General features: G+C 45.5%; 2 protein-coding genes across 4 annotated transcripts in view; one reads left to right on the forward strand and one right to left on the reverse strand.

The window, feature by feature from the left end:
• Window positions 1-16065, forward strand: part of IQCK (IQ motif containing K) — a 142281-nt gene extending 126216 nt beyond the window's left edge. Inside the window, exon 9 of the mRNA XM_032242843.1 lies at window positions 15183-16065. Coding sequence (XP_032098734.1) covers window positions 15183-15244 — 62 coding nt within the window. The 3' untranslated portion in view covers window positions 15245-16065. The remainder of the gene's footprint in view (window positions 1-15182) is intronic.
• Window positions 16066-16150: 85 nt separating this feature from the next.
• GPRC5B (G protein-coupled receptor class C group 5 member B) overlaps window positions 16151-21636 on the reverse strand; it is a 29687-nt gene continuing 24201 nt past the window's right edge. For all 3 annotated transcript variants that reach the window (XM_032242842.1, XM_032242841.1, XM_032242840.1), the window contains exons 3-4: window positions 20542-20678; window positions 16151-19237 (exon numbers count right to left, since the gene is read on the reverse strand). In XM_032242842.1, coding sequence (XP_032098733.1) covers window positions 19193-19237; window positions 20542-20678 — 182 coding nt within the window. In that variant the 3' untranslated portion in view covers window positions 16151-19192. The remainder of the gene's footprint in view (window positions 19238-20541; window positions 20679-21636) is intronic.

Below are 21636 nucleotides of genomic sequence, written 5' to 3' on the forward strand. Positions count from 1 at the left end.
GATTTTTGCCTTTTTTCCCTAAAACAGAAATGCAAGCGATTATTTTTCTTTTCTGATTATCCATAATTTCTAAAAATAAAAAGGTGTGTTTGTTCACATTCATGGTGCACTTACTGTGAGGCAAGCATTTCCCCAAGCACTTTACTAGTAGTAACTCAATTAAATAATCTTTACACCTTTGAAGTAGATACTGATATGGTCCCCATTTTATAGAGGAAGAAACTGAGGCAGAGAGAGGCAGAACGACATACCTGGGGCCACACAGCAAGAACACGGCAGAACCAAGCAGCTTCACTCCAGAGCCCTACCTCTCCTCATTAGGCTGCAATGCACAGATGTTATTTATGGAGTGCAAATGCCCGAGACAAATCTGTTGGTGTTCAGTTTCCTACGAAGTCCATTAGGACGTCTGGTTGCATTGCCAAGGGCATGAAGCACATGCTCCTTTATGCCTGTGAGCCTGCCTTAAAGAGTAACGAGCCCGCCCACCAAATTGTCCCTGCTTCTCTCTGTGAGCACCAGTCCAAGGCTGTTGACACGTGGTGTTCACCCTTAGGATCTAAATTTAGGATCTGAGCAGCTAAAGTTTCTTGCCAGTTTTCAGATTCAACTCTCATTATCTCTTCTAAATTATCTTTTAAAAAACAATTTAAAACCTGTCCCCATATCAAAGCAATATATTCTCATTATGAAAAATACAGAATAGTACCAAGAGATCTAAAAAAAGGTACCCACCTCACTGTCACTGGTAATATTTCGGTGGCTAGGAAATCTTTTCAAAAATGCCTTACTTTGCCAGATCTGAGTAGGAGGGAGATGGGTGAGACTAAGGAATCTTTTGCATGAGCCCTACTGTTGCCACGTGCATTGGAATTGCCCTCATTTTCTTCTCGTGGCATCCAGAGACTTGTCACGTAAGAGGTTTCAAAGTGACATTTGAAGCTGTTCAGGATGAGCAGCTAATAATAGTAGAAAGAGTCCTAGGCTTCGAGTCCCAAGACCTGCATTGGAACTCTGGCTGGAAACTTCCTAGCTGTGTGTCCTTGAGCAAGGCACTTAACCTTCCTGATTGCTCATCTTTTAGCTGCAGAATGAAATTAACACCCTCCCTGAAAGCCCAACTGAGAGACAAGTTTATGTTAAAACAACAACAACTTCAGCTAATTTCACCTACAAATTCTTACTGGCTATGTGACCTTAAACAAGTTACTTAACCCCTCTAGCGTTCAGTTCTTTCACCTGTACAGTAGAAATAAAAGTATCCCCCACGCTTGATTCTCGAATGAAATCATGCTTGTAATAAATATGCTTAGTCCAATGCCTTGAAAACATTAGGTGCAGAATAATGATCAGTGTCTACTGATCTACATTGTAAGCCGTATCTTTTTTTTTTTTTTTTTTGAGGTGGAGTTTCGTTCTTGTCACCCAGGTTGGAGTGCAATGGCACAATCTTGGCTCACTGCAACCTTTGCCTCCCGGATTCAAGCGATTCTCTTGCCTCAACCTCCCGAGTAGCTGGGACTACTGGTGCCCACCACCATGCCCGGCCTGTTTTTGTATTTTTAGTAGATGGGGTTTCACCATGTTGGCCCGGCTGGTCTTGAACTTCTGATCTCAGGTGATCCGCCCACCTCGGTATCCCAAAATGCTGGGATTACAGGTGTGAACCACCATGCCTGGCCCCATATCATTTTGAATCTTAGAATGGTGTTTTCCCCACTATGAGGGGATCATCTGAGGTCAAAAGTTCGAAACCTCAAAAGTTTTCACTCAACTTTTGACTTCACCTGAGCCAGGCATGGCGGCATGCACCTGTAGTTCCAGCTACTCAGGAGGCTAATGCAGGAGAATTGCTTGAACCTGGGAGGCAGAGGTTGCAGTGAGCCAAGATTGTGTCACTGCACTCCAGCCTGGGCAATACAGCAAGACTCTGTCTCAAAAAAAAACAAAAAACAAAACTCTCTTTTAAACTGACTGTAGAAGTAATACTTGCCCTTTGTAGAAAACTAAACAAAAAAATAGATAACTCTGTCTCACCACCTAGTAATGTCTGACCATTACTGAAATGTCATCTTTCTTTTTTTTAAAGTTTTATTGAGATATAATTCATATATCACGCAACTCAAAGTGTACAACTCAATAGCTTTTAGTATATCACATATACCATGGATGTCACCAAATTTGCAACCATCACTAAATGAATATTAGCGCATTTTCATCACGCCCAAAAGAAACCCTCCACCCTTTAGCCATTATCTGCCAAGACCTCCATTCCTCCCAGTACCACACAACCACTAATCTACTCTGTCTCTTTATGGATTTGCCTGGTCTGGACATTTCATATAAATGGAATCATTCAATATGTAACCCTTTGCGGCTGACTTCTTTCAGTTAGCACAATGCATGCAGTTTATCCATGTTGCGGCGTGTCAGTACTTTGTTCCTTTTTATGGCTTGTATTAGTCAGCTCAGGCCATCATAACAAAACACCACAGGCTTGACAGTTTAAACAACAGACATTTGTTCTCTCACAGTTCTGGAGACTGTCTGAGATCAAGGAGACAGCAGGGTCAGAGTCTAGTGAGGGCTCTCTTCCTGGCTTGCAGACAGCCACCTTCTTGCTGGGTCATCACAAGGGAGAGGGGGATCTCCGGTGTTTCTTCCTCTTCTTATAAGGGTAACCCGTCTACAGGATCAGGTGTCTACTGTTAACCTTAATCACCTCCTTAAAGGTCCCATCTCCAATACAGTTAGATGGTGGGAGTTAAAGTTTCATCATTTGAATTTTGAGGGACAAAACTCAGTCTGTAGCATAGCTGAGTAATATTTCATTGTATAGATGTATCACGTCTCATCTGAGTTGTTTCCATTTTTTGGCTATTATAAATAACGCTGCTATGAACATTCACGTACAAGGTTTTGTGTAGTCATGTGTTTGCGTTCTCTCTCTCTCCCCCTCCCTCCCTCCTTCCTTCCCTCCTCTTTTCTTCCTTCCTTCCCTCCTTCCCTCTTCTCACTCTCTCTCTCTCTTTCTCTCTCCCATGCAGTGGCACAATCTCGGCTCACTGCAACCTCCACCTTCCAGGCTCAAGCCAACCTCTTGCTTCGGCCTCCTGAGTAGCTGGGATTACAGGTACCCGCCATCATGCCCAGCTAATTTTTCAATTTTTGTATTTTTAGTAGAGTCATGGTTACACTATGCTGGTCAGGCTGGTCTCGAACTTTGGACCTCAGGTGATCCATCCACCTTGGCCTCCCAAAGTGCTGGGATTACAGGTGTGAGCCACTGTGCCTGACCGGCCCTGTTGAAGACTTCAGAGTTGAACCCAATTTCAGCTGGGCCACGCAGCATCAGGAGGGCGTTCTGGAAAGATGAGTATGGAGCAGGTTGGAGACAGATTGGATGACCCGGTGGCAGTGAGAACAGACAAAAGTGGACAGACAGATTTAGGAGACATTTATGGGGTAAAAAATGACAAAGTGAGATCAATGATCTTTTCTAAAAACGTAGCTTTTTTGTAGATAAATGTATTTGTCATCATAGTCAGTGGTTGAAAACATTCACATTTTCTTTGTAGTGGACCAAGCGGCTTCCTGTTAGAAAGAATTTTGGTTGAAACTCATGGGATGTTAGTTCCCACCCTCTTTCTTCATGATTTTAGTGTTTGGTAAAAACAACCACAACAGCAAAAAACACCACCTCATCAAACATGAGAAAAGGGGAAGGGAAGTTTTCTGCTTTTGTTTTGTTTTTTTGAGACAGGGTCTTGCTCTGTCACCCAGGTCATAGTGCAGCGGCACGATCTTGGCTGACAGCAACCGCTGCCTCCCGTGCTCAAGTGATCCTCCCACCTCAGCCGCCCAAGTAGCTGGGACTGCAGGCACACGTCACCATGCCCGGCTCACTTTTGTATTTTTTGTAGAGGTTTCGCCACATAGCCCAGGCTGGTCTCAAACTCCTGGGGTCAAGTGATCCGCCCACCTCAGCCTCCCAAAGTGCTGGGATGACAGGTGTGGGCCCCCACGCCTGGCCAGTTTAGTTTCTTATTCCTTAGAGTTTCTTGATGTTAGCCCTGGCTGCCTTGGGTTCTGAGTCAGCCCTCAAGATGAGTGAATATTGTCTCGCAATCTCTAAGCACAGATTGAAATAATTTCTCAATTATTAATTTGTTACACTTGTAGAGGAGAGCTGCTTAAAAATAAACCGGAGGGTTCGTCTCCCTTGTTCTTAAAGGCAACATGTAACATACAGAACTTCTGCCAGTCTGCACTGGCTAACAGTTTATACCCGAAACTCCTTCAGAATGCCTGGGATATTTCTAAAGGTCCAGTTTGGGCAGCGGCAGCTGAGAATGCAGTGATAAATAAAAATGTCGTAAGACATGGCTGACGGGGTTTGTCTGTGTCCATTCACCCCCATGACTCACTAGGCTTTTGAAGACACGGAATTTTGAAGGACAACCAGATGGTGGCTGTTTAAACTGCAGCACTGAAACTCCAATCTCAATTAATTCAGCTAATTGCAAAACGGAGTTACCCTTGTAAATTGAGATATAGAACGAAAATACAAATAGATCTATAGACACATATGAATAACACATAAACTAAGGCTTACTCAATGATTTAAAGAAAACCTGCTTAAATATTTGTTTTAAAATATGATATTTTCCAGGTTTTCTATAGTAACTGCATTACTTGTGTGATAAAAAAAAATAATTTTATAGCTGGGTGCGGTGACTCATGCCTGTAATCCCAGCAGTTTGGGAGGCCAAGGTGGGCGGCTCGCTTGAGCTCAGGAGTTCGAGACCAGCCTAAGCAACATGGTGAAACATGTTGAAACATCTCTACCGAAGACACAAAAATTAGCCAGGCGTGTGGTGCACGCCTGTGGTTCCAGCTACTTGGGAGGCTGAGGTTGGGGGACCACCTGAGTCCGGGAGGCAGAGGCTGCAGTGAGCTGGGATCACATCACTGCACTCCAGCCTGGGTGATAGAGTGAGACCCCATCTCAAAAAAAAAATAATAATTTTATTGAATGTTTATTATGTGCCATACAATGTTTACCATTTCATTTCATCCTCGGATTCTACTGAAAGGAAAGTCTTCCTATCCTTATTTTATGGATGAGAGAGCTGAGGCTTCCAAGAGGTTGAGAGACTTGTTCAGATCCCCCATTTGGTAAACGGTGGGAGGATTCAAAGCCAGAGCTGCCTTCTCCCAAGTGATGTATTCTGAGCAGCTAGGCTGTGCTTAGATGGCCCCACTGCCACGTTTGATTTGGTGGCTTCCTTCCCCTGTAGAGACCTCAGTTTTCACCTATTAAAAACAAGCCTTGTATTGAATGTCTCTTTTTCCAGGAATCAAGACATTTAACGGGGTCAAAACTTGATAATCTCATGGTTCTGTCTCAATATAACCAATGTTGCCAGCCCCAGCACCAAATGTTTCCATTTAAAACACTGCCTTCAAGGAGACTTTGCTCTGGGTTAACTTTAGTAACTGTTTGGAAGTCAACAACAGAAAGCTGCAATTACTGCACGTTCAAGGCTGTCACATTCTCCCTGAATGCCTTGTGGCTTCCAAGTTGGCTTAATTCTCCCAAAAGTAATGCAACGCAGCATCTGGTACTGTCAAGACATGGAGGTAAATTTACCAGGCTACTGACATTTACCCTGAATGTCAGCATTTATTTATTTGTAGAAAGGAATCTTCCACAATTTATTCTAGTTGGGGGAAGAGGAGCATAGCGATTCTTTTTGCTGTATTCTTCGAACTTTCTGTAATGTATTGCTCTTCACAGAAAAAAAAAAATCTTGGTAATATATATCATACACTCCCCTGTCTTTCTAATTTTAGGTCCCAATTCCTACTTGAAGGTCATATCAGATGATGGTTAAGACCGTGGGATTTGGACTCAAAGAGACCATGATCAGAATCTTGGTGTGGCCATTTACTTCGCTCTGTGACCTTGGGGACATTGCTTAGCATCTCTGAGCCTCAAATTCCCAGTCAGTAAAACGGAAATGAGGCTAGCACTTACCTCCCAGGGTGGTTGGGAGGATTGTATGAGATAATCTGTGTAAAGCCCTGAGCCCAGTGTCCAACTGGTTAGTGCAAATTTCCCCATTCATTCCATGATATTGTTCATAGGGACCACTGAGGTATGCAAGACTCTTCGAGGATCTAAAAAGGTGGGCACATTGTTGCACCTGTTCTCTTCCTCCCCATTGTTCCTATTTTATTTTTTGTGATTAAGGTGGCACTCACATACGTGGGATACACTGGTCATGGTGCAAAGCTCTGTGAAATTCTGTGCTGAATCCAACTCAACCACCGCCCGGATCCAGATAATGAACATGGGCTGCCCCCAGCCAGCTCCCTCATGCCCCACACGGTGTCCCCTTCCCTCGAGGTAAACTCCGTTCTGACTCCTTTCACCACAGAGGAGTTTAGCCTATTCTCTGCCTAACTGGAAAACACAGAAGGAACTCCTTTGTGTCTCGCATCTGTGTCTTCTGCTGAACATTGTGTCTGGCACTAGGTTGCCCTTTTATTGTGGTGTTACTGTTGTAGCATTCCTTACTGTCACAATTTGTGAATCCAGTCATTTTTTAATGGAGACTTAGGTCGGGTGGTGGCTCACGCCTATAATCCCAGCACCTTGGGAGGCCAAGGCGGGCAGAACACCTGAGGTCCGAAGATCGAGACTAGCCTGACCAACGTGGAGAAACCCCATCTCTACTAAAAACTCAAAATCAGCTAGGCATGGTGGCACATGCCTGTAATCCCAGCTACTCGGGAGGCTGAGGCAGGAGAATCACTTGAACCCGGGAGGCAGAGGTTGTGGTGATCTGAGATTGTATCCTTGCACTCCAGCCTGGACAACAAGAGTGAAACTCTGTCTCAAAAAAAAAAAAAGATTCTTGGGTTATGTCTACTTTTTGGCTATTATGAAAAATGCTGCTACTTTATTAGTATTTTTAGACATGGGGTCTCACTCTGTTGCCCAAGCTGGAGTGCAGTGGTGTAATCATGGCCGACTGCAGCCTTGAACTCCTATACTCGAGGCATCCTCCAGCCTTGGCCTCCCAAAGTGCTGGGATTACAAGCGTGTGCCACCACCCCTGGCCCAATGCTGCTGCTTTGAACACTCCTGGATCTGTTTTTTTGGCAGATGTAAATACTCACTTCAGCTGTGGATTTGGAGTTGCTAGGTTACGGTGCATACATACGTTTAATTCTAACAGATATTTCCAACTCATTTTCTAAAGTGGTTGTACCATTTTCATTCCCATCAGTATGCATGAACACCCAATTGCTCTGCATCTTTACCAACAATGAGTGTGATGAGTCTTTTTCATTTTAACCATTCTGGTGGCTGTGTGATGGCCACAATGCTTTAACTTCCTTAATGATGTTGCGTACCCTTTTATGTGCATATCAGCCACTGGGACAGTATTTCGCGCCTAAATTCATTTCTGCTGTTGGGATATCTGATAGTTAACTTGCCAGAATGGTGGTTAAAGAATGAGCACACGTGCTCTGAGTTTGAGAAATACATTCTGGAACATCCACAGTGGCTTCTTCTGTTTACTTTCAAGTTCTTGGCTGTGTTTGTAGTGGAGTTTGCAAAAATAAGTAACGTTCAGATGAGTGACAGCTTATGAATTTTAAAAGATGCTAAATGAATTACTTAGCAGCAATTCAGCTTATATTTCTGCAGTCTACCTGGGAGGAAAGGAAGCCACATTTGTGGAATACCTTCTTCGTGTGCCACGTACTGGTGCCACTGGTACCACTGGTACACTGTCCCAGGCCCTTTAAATGGATCATCTTTAATCTTCATAACGACTCTGTGAGGTGGAGATTATTATACTGATAGCTCAAATGAGGAAACTGAGGCTGGGGGCGAAGGTGGGGTATCATCCAGCTGTGAAGTGGCAGAGCCAGGATTTGAACACTGCATCTGCTTGACGCCAAAGTTTACCCTTTTGTTAGCAAGCAAATTGGGTGGAAACGTTATTTTCCTAGAAATTTGCTCATCAGAAACTTTTCCTGGCAAACATTTCACAATTATTTATTTGAATGGTCACCCCGACTAAGGCAACTTCACTTGTGGATGGATCTCCTGTCACTGTGTCCCCACACTGGGTCTGATGATCCGGGACGCCAGCTCCTGCAGTTCTCCTGCAGCTTCTTACCCTGAGGGTGTTTTTTCTTTTGCCTGGTGTATTTTCTGATGATTCTTTCAGGAGTTTCCCCCAGTTGTACAACAATACATATGTATTGTAGAACATTCGGGAAAACAAAAATTCACCGGTTTCCTTTCAATCATTAAATCTATGTTCAGGTTATTTTTTAAAAACATATTTGAGATACTGGATTATAAGTTAGTTGAGCAATAGATGTGATTTTGGAGGTAATGAATGTAATTTTCTACAGGGCAGTCATATGCAAACGATGTATTATGAACCTCTCATCCAGAGGGGTCACTTGTTCTGCTTTGTTTATTTCTGCTACTTTGTTCATTATTATTTTTAGACACAGGGTCTCTGTCGCCTAAGCTGGAGTGCAGTGGTGCAATCATAGCTCACTGCAGCCTTGAACTCCTGGACTCGAGCCATCCTCCAGCCTTGGCCTCCCAAAGTGCTGGGATAAAAAATAAAAATAAAAAAGTAAACTTTTTTTTTTTTTTTTTTTCTCTAGAAAGGCAGGGGCTGGGTGTGGTGGCTCACACCTGTAATCTCAGCACTTTGGGGAGGCCGAGGCAGTAGTTTTGCTTGAGCCCAGAGGTTTGAGACCAGCCTGGACAACATAGTGAGACCCTGTCTCTACAAAAAGTAAAAAAATAGCTGGGCATGGTGGTGCACACCCATAGTCCCAGCCACTTGGGAGGCTGAGGCAGGAGGATTACTTGAGCCCAGGAGGTCAAAGCTGCAGGAAACAGAGTCACATCCTGTCTCTGAAAATAAAAAACAAGAAGGAAAGAAAGGAAAGCAAGGATGATTAAGTGAAAGAGCCTGGTTTACATCTTAGATGTAGAGACATCGTCACGGTTGGCTTCCAACTCCAACAGACAGAAGCCTCCATGCTCTGTGCCATCCTTGTACTCCTTGGAGACATGATTAACTTGGTATTGAACAATTTCCAATTTGCATAATCGAAATTTACAGGAAAGGTACCCCACTGTATTTTCCCACTGACATTTCTCCCTGCCAAATAGATGTTTTTAATGGCTTCATTATATGCCATCAAGGTTATAGGTTATCAGATACTTAATCATTCCCTGATTGTTGGGCATTTAGGTTCTCAAACGGTTTAAGTGGTAGAGGATGGGGAAGTGAACCCCCTTTGTCTGCATACATCATTGTTGCTTCTTTCATCACAAACATTTTTACTCTCCTGGTGGGAAGCAGTTGTGAGATCTTGACCCTGCAGAGTTTTAAGAGCAGCAGCCAGACAGCTCACAGCATAACCTTGAGCAAGTTATGTAATCTGTCTCTGCTTCAGTCTCCCTACCTGTAACACTGGGGGAAATAATAGCACTTGGTTCACTCTGACTTTGTATGTTTCAAGGGCTTCATAAGTACCATAGAAGTCTTTGCTTTTATTATTTACCTGGAGTCCTAGAGATTGGGAGCTAATTGAGTCAAAGATGAACATTTTAGGGTTTCTCATAGATACTGCTGGTTTGAGAGCATGAGCCAGTCTCGTCTTTGTCACCCCAAGCCCCAGCACAATTACAGTCCATATCCCTGTGGCAGATGATGATCTATTGAAGCAAGTTCTCTCCACAGTGTGTGAGCATCTCTTGGTTCTTACAATTTCCTGTTGGTTTTTCTGCCTCACTTTCTAGACTGTGGGCTCTTTGATGGCAAAGAACATGCCCTAAGAATAACCATCGCTGGCTGGGTGCTGTGGCTCACACCTGTGATCCATCATCTTGGGAGTCCGAGGCGGGAGGACTGTTTGAGCCCAGGAGTTAGAGACTAGGCTGGGCAACACAGCAAGACCCTATCTCAACTCAAAAATAAATTAGCCAGACATGGTGGTGCGTGTGTGTAGTCCCAGCTATTAATACTTGGGAGGCTGAAGTGGAAGGATTGTTGTAGCCCAGGAGGTTGAGACTGCAGTGAGCCCTGATTTGCACCTCTGCTTTCCAGCCTGGGTAACAAAGCGAGACCTGGCCTTAATAAAAATGGGACTAATAACAGCTGATATTTATCAAGTGCCTAACTGTGGGTCAGAACCAGTGCTGAGCACTTTGCATTTTGTGTGGCTTGCCTCTTTTGCTTCTCTCAGTGCCCTTAGGAGGCAGATGCCATTCTCAACCCTGGCTCACAGTTGACTCAGGCCCTCAGGAAACAGGCACAGGTTCCCAGACTTGCCCAAATCAGCCTTCTTTCCCACATTTGCCAGATCAAAACGCCCACCCACAGCACCGAGGTGGAGGGGGATACTGATTCCCAGGCCTCACTCCTGGAGATTCTGATTCTAAGGTCTGGGGCGGGGCCCAGGAATCTGTATTTTCACCCCAGGCCATCCTTTTATGCTGAAGCCCTGTCTGGACAACGTTGTGAGTGGCCGGATGACCTTGTGGTCCCCACATTTCCTGTCTTGAGCTTTAGGCATCTTCTTTATCTGTCCTGTGCTGCTGGCTGGGAGGTTTTCCTCTGGGTTGTGAATTGAGTTCTCAGTCCTGTCACTCACAGGAACGGGAGAAGATAAGGGCGACCACGAGGAGAAGATGTACCAAGTCTCATTAGTATGCAAGGCCCTTCTTGTCACATTGCCTTTAATTGAAGCTGAAGGGCTGGCGTATCTCTCTCCGGGATTTTCCACTCTCCCAGCCCTTCCGGAATTGGCTGGGTACCAGCCTGCCGAGAGGGACAAGGACAGCGTAGGGGCACCGAGGCATCTGTCTATTGGTACTGGAAGCCAACCACGATGATGTCTCCGAGCTAAGGTGCAAGCTGCACTCCGGCAGCATCCTGGCTTGCTCCTTCCCTCCTGCCTCTCTCAGCCCTGCTTCCCTCCTCTTTCCCTCCCTCTGCTGATCAAGTACGCACCTGTGCAAGGCTGTATCCTGCCAAGCCAGGAGGAGGAAGACCACCAAGTAGACATTTTATCTGTTGCTTAATTTTTAGCAAAGTAGTGCTTCCCCAGACACAATGACTTGGAACTTCTGCTGCTCCTCAGGGCATCACTGCTGTATCCGGAAAAGGCTTGTACGGTAATAAGATTTTTGATAGGATCTACTGATTTCCTGCCATTACTGATGAGGGTTAGCTTAGATTCTATCCCTCCCTTCCCCAAAACAGCAACATAGTTATTTTCCATTCCTTTATTGGTTGGCTTTGCAATTTCAAGCAATATACGCGTATATCTATTTTTTTTTTTTTACCATTTTTGGGGTGAAATATACGTATTAACAGTGACTATAAGACACATATAACAATAAATAAAACATTTGTGGAAGATTGCTTGAGCCCAGGAATCAGAGGCTGCAGTGAGCTACGATCACACCACTGCACTCCAGCCTGGGCAACCGAGCAAGACTGTCTCTAAACATTTAACAAACAAACAAACAGAACAGTCAACACTTTTAAAGCTCTTCCCCCATGAAGCCACTTCCCTTGACTTCTGTGATAGCTGTTCTCTTGCTTTTCTTTGGAGCTCTTTTCACCTTTGTACACATCTCTCAGCATTTAGATTTGCTATAAATAGAATCACACTATATGTGTTATTCCACGCCACTCCTCTTTCCTTTAACGTTTTTAAGCTAATCCAAGTTGATGTGTGTGGCTATGGCTCACTCGTGCTCACTGCTGTGTAATCACTGATCAAGTAGCCCACAATTGGTTTATCCAGTCAACTGTTGAAGGATGTTTGGGTTGTTTCCAGGTTTTTGCTATCACGAGCATCCTCCCAGTACACGTATAGAAGGGTTTCTTCAGTAGGATACAGGAGTGGAATTGTCTGTATTCACTGTCAGGCTCAGTTTCACTTGGTAATGCCAAGCAGTTTTCCAATGTGGTTGTGCTTCCAGAGACGGTGACCTAATTGTGTAGGGTGTTCAAAACTCCCCAGGTAATTCCACTGGGAGTCTCCACAGCCCACCTTTATTTCCAGCCTGTCAGCTCGACATACCCCATCTCTTACCCCTCCACTGTCAACAAGGTCTCTAGCTTATTCCTTTCTGCTCTCCTCTCTCAAGATTTCTGAGTGATGATCTGAAGAGATACTAAGGGGCCTTTTCCCAGATAAGGTCAGCTGGTAGGGGGTGGGCAAGATTGTCAAGGCATGGACAGGAATTGGGTAAAATGCCAGGACAACAGCTTGCAGGTCAACTCTTCCTTCAGGCAGTTCAAGAAAACTAAAGAAAACTCAAGGGCCGGGGATTCCTCCCAGAAGCCAGTCCTTCCCTCCAGCTACTAATTGCCTCCAGCATCTGTCTGTCTGCCAGCTCTCTTTTTTATCTATTTATTTTTTTTCGAGACAGTCTTGCTCTGTCACCCAGGCTGGAGTGCAGTGGTGCGATCTTGGCTCACTGCAACCTCTGCCTCCCTTCAAGTGATTTTCCTGCCTCAGGCTCCCGAGTAGCTGGGATTACAGGCACCCGCCACCACGCCCATCTAATTTTTCTAATTTTTGTATTTTTAGTAGAGACAGGGTTTCACCGTGTTGGCCAGGCTGGTCATGAACTCCACCTCAAATGATCCACCTGCCTCAACTTCCCAAAGTGCTGGGATTACAGGCGTGAGCCACCGCGCCCGGACTGACTACCAGCTATCTCTCTAGCAGTTTAAACTGTGATACTCACAGTTTATTTCCAGCCTGCATGATGCTAAGAAGTTGAGGATAATTCTAGATTTCTCCGAGGATCTTACAGTCATGTTTCTTTAAAGGGATTCTAACCCCATCTGTGTCTCAGCCCTGACTGCACCTTAGCAACACACAGGAGCTTTACCTAGCTACTGATGCCTGGGCCCCAGGGTAATTACATCAGAATTGCTGGGATGAAACCCAGGCACCAATAAAATTTCAGAAGCTGACCATGTGATTCTTACATGCAGCCAGGGTAGAAAACCAGTAGTCAGTGGGTGTCAAATTTTAACTAGCATCCATCAGAATCACTGGGAGGCCTTGTTAAAATGCAGACGGATGGGCTCCACCCCTCCACCCTCCCATCTATGTGTCTGGTTTAGTCCGCCTGGAAAAGGGCCCTGAATTTGCATTTCTAACAATTTCCCCCTATTGCAAATGTCCCCAACTTGTCCCTAGAGAGCCAGCCTGCAGGTCTGAAGTTATGCCTGATGCTGTACAAGTCAATCTGAGGATTTAGGGCAGCCCAGCTCCATCTGACTGTGCACATCGCTTCCAGACTGTTACGTCGTCAGGCTGCTGGCTTCCAATAGGCCATGGAAATGGCAAATACTACAACTCAGGACTCTCCCCAATCCCTGTTGAGTTGTTAATCACCAGCATCTCAGGGATCAGTGAGATAGTGGGAGAGTCTTTGGGGAGGTGTGGTGCATCCTTGACTATGAAGGGTCAGTGTCATCATTAATAGAGTCTAGATGCACATAGGGTCTTCACTGCGGTTGCCCATAGAGCTTCCATTTATGTGGAACAAAAAAGGTATACACACTGAAAAGAATGTTTTAAAATATCCTGAGACCACAGGCTCCAAATATTAAAAATATTTCTTCTGATTTGGGTTAATACAATTATTACTGGTACATAAAACCAACTAAATACATGATACAATTTGATAGTTGTCAAACTTAGAGAATAAAGGAGACTCTGGAGGCCTCATTTGGAACGGCCTTCTTGTTTGGCACTTGGGGAGTTTTTACACACCGGGCCAGGAAGGAAAAGAGGATGGGAAGTTGAAGACCTGGAAACTGATTTCCTTTGAATGAACCATGACCAAGAACCCTTGCTCTCAGTTTGAAGACTGCGGGGCTGGTCTGTGTTGCTGAAGGCAGTCATCCCACCTCCATCAGAAAATAACCACATTAGGGCCAGGCACAGTGGCTCAGGCCTATATATAACCCCAGCACTTTGGGAGGCTGAGGCGGGTGGACCACTTGAGGCTAGGAGTTCAAAACCAGCCTGGGCAACATGACAAAACCCCGTCTCTACTAACAATACAAAAATTAGCAGGACATGGTGGTGCATGCCTGTAGCTACTCAGGAGGCTGAGGTTGCAGTGAGCCGAGATTTGTCACTGCAATCCAGGCTGGATAACTGAGAGACTCTGTCCCCCAAAAAACAACAAAAGAATGCATTTCATGAGACGATGTACATACCCACTTCTTTACCTCCTCTGGCTGGTGCATGCCCATAGTTGCTGGGCGGTCAGGACGGGGGCAGGTTCAATTGAAACCTCAGCCCTACATGGTAACAAGCTCAAACACCCTTTTTACCAGAACGATGCTCTCCACAAATCATCAGAGCCTGTGGCCTGGTTCAAACAACCTCTCAAGACATTCCCATATGGGCAAGCACTTGGACACTACAGGCAAAGACGTCTTAAAAGAGAGGATCTTTCCAAAATGATCCCTCTGTCCTGTGTACCCACCAAAGAACTGGGTTTCCATATTTATTTGGGGAAAGGCTTTTATCGGTTGGGATTAATTTCCCTTACAAACAGAGCCATGCTCTGTATGGAGCTAACTTTCCTGTTTGGCAGACACAGGAAATCTCCGAGATCAGGTTCTTGGTCCAGACCATGAAAAAAGAGAAAAGATTATCTTCTGACCTTTTCATTGACCCCAGTGATACCCTGAGTTTTCCCTTTTGGGTGGCTGGAGAACAGGGCGTGTGGTGACAGATGGGGATGAGTGGAGAGCCTGGAATCTGTCATCATCTTTAGTAAAACTGCCTTCCTTCAGTACCCCGACCGACAAAGCACACTTCTGACCTCTTTCTGAACTGAATTAATGGCCAGGAGCAGTCCCGGAAGTGGTTTGGAACCTTCAGGTGCTGGCCTTAGAGCACAATGGGGCTGTGTTCTTCCCCGTTCCGGATCCACAGTGCAGGAACCATGAATAGCAGGCGCACAGTGGGTTTTGGTGCAACTGACCTTGTCCACACATCAACGTTTCCGGTTTCCCAGTGACAAGCCTGTCTGCGTATGTAAATTGATCCTGACTTCCCCTTTCTTTTCTTTGCAGTGAAATGCAAAATGGAGGATGATGTGGTACCTGCAGCCAAAATGAAAATTCCATCATCTTAACCACAGTTAAGATGTATCTCTGCCCATCTGAGCACAGGTTACCTTGTGCAAGGAAAATGTCCAAATAATGCTTTCTCTCTTGTGATTTCTTTAACAAGACTTGGAACATGTGAACATGGAATCTTTTCTGTACAAGACAGTATTTGTTGCAAACATGCTTTAGTGCAAATAGTTTAGAAAAGAAAGGACCAGTCTTCATTTTCTGCATTATCCCCACATTTTATTCATTCATCCAGATATTTCTTCAGTGCCTCAGAGGTATCCTTCTACACCAGCTGCTGTTAAAATGTACAATGAACTCCAGTTCCAAGGGATCCAGAAGTGTTCTTATTACGAGTTTTCTCACTTTTGGCTGCCTTTGCAAAGATCCATATTCTAATTGAAGTCCCCAACCTCTGAATTGGGTTTTAAGTTTACCTGGTGACTGACTACTAGTCTTTTTATAAAAAAGACCTTATACTTATGATCATTTTCAAAGGAGACCCGCCCTGAAATTTTATTGCAAACCCAACAAGATGAGACATTTAAACCCAGACAGATGAAACAAATAATTTTTGTCTTAAGTCCCAAAGTATTATATAGAAAGTTCCTGCTTTTATGGCTAAATAAACTTATTACCCTAATTTGTTCTGTGGTTTTCTGTTAACCAAGATTGTCCCATTTAAAATGCCACAGACTGTGAGCCTCAGGGCAGACCCGAAAGCCTAGCAGTTAGTTGCACTGGGTTGTTTGGACAAGCTACTACACGTCTTCAGTAAATAGTAAAGCCTTTATTTTCGTGTTAAGAACAGCATTCTGAAAATAAAACCTATCTGCCCATGCTTTACAACCTTTTAAATTTGTATTTATATAGTCATTTATGGTACATATTGATTGTCTTGAAATTTCTTTAACTTTTTTTTTTTTATAAGTATGCAACAGTCAGCCAGGGGGAAGATAAAGGTACATTATAAAACACACATTAATGCATTTAATAAATATATATTATCTATCAAAAATGAGCCTTAGCTCTTCGTCGATTAATAAAAAGCACCTGCTGAGAACTCCTGTAAGCTGGTATCATCATTGCGTCATTGGATTATAAAAGCCACAATGCTCCCTTTCAGTTTGGGGTTTGGCCTGAGACATTCACTCAGCCTTGGCCAACCAAGACACCACCCCACTTCACCCTAGTTCAGCGGGCCCTGACGGCCTCTAGGCCAAAAAAAAAAAGAAACAAAAAAACGCACGGGGCGCCCAGCTTCCAACAACCAGACCTTCCACTCGGGAAACCCTTGAGATGCACGGAACTTCCCCATGTGTAAGCTGTCAGAGCTGACTCCCTCTCTTCCCGCCCTCCATCTCCAGTGGGGAGAAATCCAGGATAGAACGCCAATTTTCTATTAAAAGGGGGGACAAGAGTGGCTGTTATAGTCCCAAAGCGATTTTAGGAACCAGACACGGAACGATTTGTGCTTACAATGAGAGATTTTGATCACAGATGCTCTCCTCCCAGGTCGTTTTCCCCAAACAAGTCTTGTTTACACAAACAGATCTTAAACAGAGGTGCCATTTAATTTTGTCTTTAAACCTTGCTCCATTGGGGGCAGCTGGCTGCTACAGTCTCTTGGCAAATAAGATGCCTCTTGGTAGTTTTCAGGTGAAGTCATTAGAAAAAGAACAGCTCATTCCCTTCTCCCCTCACTCCCGCCTCCGCCCCCATTGTGAAGGCGTTCAGCCCACGCTCAACCTTAAAAGCCAAAATAAAACAAAATCCTAAGTGCAATAACATATCGGATTTAAAAGGGGCGGGGGGAAGGTCTCATTAGTGAGGTTTCCCGTGGCTCAAAGATGGTTCTGTTCTTATGTCGGGGAAGCATGACTTTCCATTGGCAGTCATTTGTGCTGTGCTCACTTTATATGCTTGGACAATAAAGAACTTAGAGAGAAAACGACGGTGTGAATTGCTCCATAGTGTGAATGGGATCAGAAAGCTCCAAAGGACTCCAGAGAGCGGGGGTGAGTAACCATTTCCTGGCACGAGAATGTGTAAGGCTGTCGTTTTTCACCGGACAGGAGTGAGGTGTTTAAAGCTTTCTTTCTGTCTCAGAATACGGGGTCTGCATGCAACTACCCCCACCCCAGGTCCTAGCTTCGTTCCCTCCCCCCCCTCCCCAGGACTCACGTTTTCAGTCCACGTAACGACTGGAACAGGATTCTCTGGAAGCAAGCGCATGCTCTGGGCAGAGGCGGGATGCTTCCGGGGCGGGCAGGTGGGGGCGGCATTCTGGGGCCATGCGTGCAACACAAGGAAATGCACTAGCTGTTTAGGGAAACTCGAAGGAGGGCCACACAGGGAGGGCCAGATTGGCCTTATTTTCCCCAGCATTTTGCAAGGATGGGGTGGGAAGGGGTGACAGCAGAGACTAGGGCCTCAGGAAATATCAAAAGGTTTATTAAAACATACTCAGCTCAGACGTACTGGCTTATGAAGAGGTCAGTCCTCCCCCAGCCCCCAAACACTAACCTTTTTTTTCATTTTCTTTAAAGGTTAAAGGCTTATGGGTAGTTTTATAGAAAAAGCAATGTAGTGATTAGTGTATCTGCAGAAGGACCCCCCCTCATTTATACATTCCATGCCGTCAGGTTAAAACTCTTTGCTTTGAATCGATGCTGGAGGTTATGCTGGCCAAACAGAGCAGAGAACGTGGGGCTTTGAATGGCCGAGATGTTCAAAATGCCAAATAACAAAGGAATGACTTGCTCAGGAGGGATGGAAACCATGACAGAAACAATGAGCTTGGAAAAGGGCCGTTTTCATGGAACCTGCAGAAGAACCAAGACCGAATATCCCCCACACCCTCCAAAAGCAACGGGAAACCCTCATGTGATCCATTCCACCCAGGAACCTTCACCACATCCACGGAAAGGACCCAAGGTGTCACTGCTTGCGGGGCAGCGGGATGTCACCTCTGCATCCTAGCGGGTACCCCCGAAGCTCCGCTAGGTGACATTATCTCGGAAAACCTGCCGTGATGCCTGCCTTCCAACCTGCCTCCTGGAGGGGCTTTAACCTGGGGATCCCATTGGAGCTCTTGAAATGAACAAGGGAACAAAATTGGGAAAGGGTTTAGGGAAACACCCGTAAGTGCAGGTACGGGGCGAGACTATCAAGGGAAGAAGAGACTGCTGCCCCAAGCCAGACTATTTCTATGGCTCTACAAGGGAAGGGGGCGGGGCCTGTGTTCTCGCCATAGACGCTAGAGCAGGAGCCCCATAGAAGGAACAGTGGTTGATCACTTTCCAAATGTGATGGTCACTTCATCACCCAGAGGGCCTCTTCTTTGGCACATGCCAGGGTCCCTCCACCTCCACTGGCTATAAAGCTCACCCCACGATTCAGCTGGGCCTTGCCTTGGAATCCCACCCACAACCTCCTTAACTCTCACGACGCCCCTGAAATGTGCAAACCACCAGGCAAGCCGGTGGAAAAGTCCCTATTTGTCCTCCTCAACGCAACGGTCATCTCCAAGAGGCCACCTGGGGTCCAGCACTTGCTGGGGAGGGGTGCCAGGGTGGGGACCCCCCACCTCCAACCAACACCAGCCTGGCCCACCAGCTGTGAATTTGGTTCTGTTCTACCCCCAAAGGATGAAAGAGTCTTCCCAGCCACATTTTCGAGTGAGCCTAATACTATTTGCAATTAGCTTGGCTTTAGTTTGCAGGGATTGAGGTTGCTCTGGTATTACGTGTCTGTGTGTGTGGCAGGGGAGGGGAGGGCAGTCGGTGTTAGCTTTTCAGTTCGTCAGTGTTCACATTTACACGAAATCCCCTTGGCTAGGATTTCCAAATTTCCTGGCTGTGAGGCGGCCTGGTTCGGCTACTGTTACCGATTTCTCCCTCAAGAAAGACACAGCCAGGGAGGGAAATCGGTAAGAGAGATTCTTATTCTCTGGAACTTAAAGTCTTTCACCAAAGGTGTCTTCCTGTGTGACTTGGCGGAGCAGTTGGGATCTGGAATAACATAAGGATAACACACTGAGAACTCTGTGCTTTGCAAAGTCAACATTAGAAACCAATGCGTAAACAATGTGGCAAAAATAAGTTACCTTGCTTTTACCTAGGCAGGCCGAGTAATTCCCAGGAAAGGCAGCAATGGCTGTGTGTCATGCTGCTGCGGTTCTTGGGAAGCTCAGCTCCCTTTTCTGTGATAATCACCCACCCCTAAGGAACGTAAGTTCAACTCATTTACTTTCTGTCTTGACTATTTTTTCACATGCTGGCCTTGAAGGAACTAGGAGGGCTTAAGAGTGACGCAAGGGGGCTTTTGTAACCATATTTATTATAACACACAGGCCGAATGCTTGTGAATCAGGCTTTTCTTGGCACTGGACAATTAAACAGCCCAGCGGATGGCAGGGGGTTTTAAGAATGCAAATCTGTGATTCTGTCTTTGAGCCTGTTCCAAACCAATGCAAACCAATGCCTAGCATACCATTCAAAAGGCCAGGAAAACCTAAATTCCCTCTAGAGATCAAAGACTATCCCTGATTTACATCAATAAAAAAAAGAAAAAAGAATGCTCAGGTTGAATTATGGAGTTGGAACATGATATAAAGAATGGAAATCAATTTACACATGTAAACTGGCTCAGGCCTTGTTTCTGAAACAAGCATGTAGCTATGTTTGGAAATTAAATGTGGGGATGAGAGTGCATCTTTGGATTGCTGGAGAAACAAAATAATGTCATTCCACGGAGGCAAACGTAAGTAATGACAATTCTGCTGAAGGTCTGTTTGGCATCAGATAGTAGTAAACCTGCTTCTGGTGTTTGAGGGGGAGAAATAATAGCTCCTTCAATCTCCTGGGACATCTCTTAGGGAATGGGAGAACCTGGTACCCAGCTTGGGGGATCCACAGAGGGGCGACCCGGGACCTTAACCTAGGTTGGATGTCAGCAAAATCTGCTAGGGGGCGCTTCCTTCTTCTGGGCTTTTCCCAAAAGTCACCTCCCAGGGACAAAGCTGGGGCACTGTATTATAAAAGCCACATAATTCACTTGGTGCAAGAGCCTCACGGAATACAAACTCTTTCAAACGAATCTACAGATGGTTTTCTAAATAGAGGCAGATATTCCGTGCATGGAGAAAAGGGGTAGAAAGGGAAAGAAGAAAAATAAAAGCATTGCATGCATTTGAGCTGCGGTCTTTGCAGGCCACATGAGCAGCCTCCATGGAGGAGCATGTCCCTGTTGAAGCTGCTCCCCCACACCGTAGACTCCTAGGCTTCCTGCCCACCCATCACACCTTGATACTTACCGTCCCACCATTGAGCACGACGGCCATCTCAGTTGGCTGATACACGTTGCTTCTAAACGGAGCGCTGGGTCTTTTCCCCAAGCTGCCACTGGGTCTTTTTCCCAAGCTGCCGTTGGGAAATCCCGCTGTTCGGAGAGCTGGGGGAGGGAGGGATTGGCAAGACAACATGGCCAGAGAAAAAAAAGACACAATTTTGCTTTCTTCCCTTGTAACAACAACACGCTCCGGGCACCCCCATCCACCCAGCCCAGTGGCTCCTCCCCTTTGTCACAAGCCTGATTCAAAACAAAAGTCACAAAGGGGCTTTGTTCTTAGGCTCTCTAGGAGCCTGACCCGTCTCAGTGGGTTTGGGAAAAGCTGCTGAAGAGACCAGGGGAGGGAGGCCCATGGTTGGGCCTCTAGCCTCCCCCAAGCCACGCAGCCTCTGCAGGCTGTGGGTGATAGGCGCCTTCTCACTACAGAAAGCCATTCATGTAAAGTTCAGCATCACAGTACTCGAAACTGCTTGCTGTTTCTGGACACACGCAGAGGGGGAAGCTGCTAAGAGTCTTCACTGGAAAATGACCAGGGATGAGAACGGGGTACTCTAACCAGACACGTGGGGTTATTCCAAACAAGAGCAAAAGAGAGACCTGAGGCCGAGATGGCATGTCAGCCCTTTTTCCCACTGAAAGATGGTTAATGGCTGGGTGCAGTGACCCATGCCTGTAACCCCAGCACTTCGGGAGGCTGAGGCAGGCGGATCACGAGGTCAGGAGTTCAAGACCAGCCTGGTCAATTTGGTGAAACCCCGTCTCTCCTAAAAATACAAAAATTAGCCGGGCATGGTGGTGGGCACCTGTAATCCCAGCTACTCAGGAGGCTGAGGTGAAGAATCACTTGAACCTGGGAGGCAGAGGCTGCAATGAGCTGAGATCACACTTCTGCACTCCAGTCTAGGCGACAGAATGAGACTTCATCTTAAAACAAAAAAAAAGGGTAAAACCAGCGTTTTTCATATACTGTACTTTTAGAGATTTGAACTTTCCTTTTGTTAAGAAAAACTAACATGAAAAGACATGGAGGAATCTTTAAAAAAAAAAAAAAAAAAAAAAA

This window comes from Sapajus apella, unplaced genomic scaffold (assembly GCF_009761245.1).
Source record: "Sapajus apella isolate SASKATOON/1434 unplaced genomic scaffold, GSC_monkey_1.0 scaffold51, whole genome shotgun sequence".
NCBI classification, from domain to species: domain Eukaryota; kingdom Metazoa; phylum Chordata; class Mammalia; order Primates; family Cebidae; genus Sapajus; species Sapajus apella.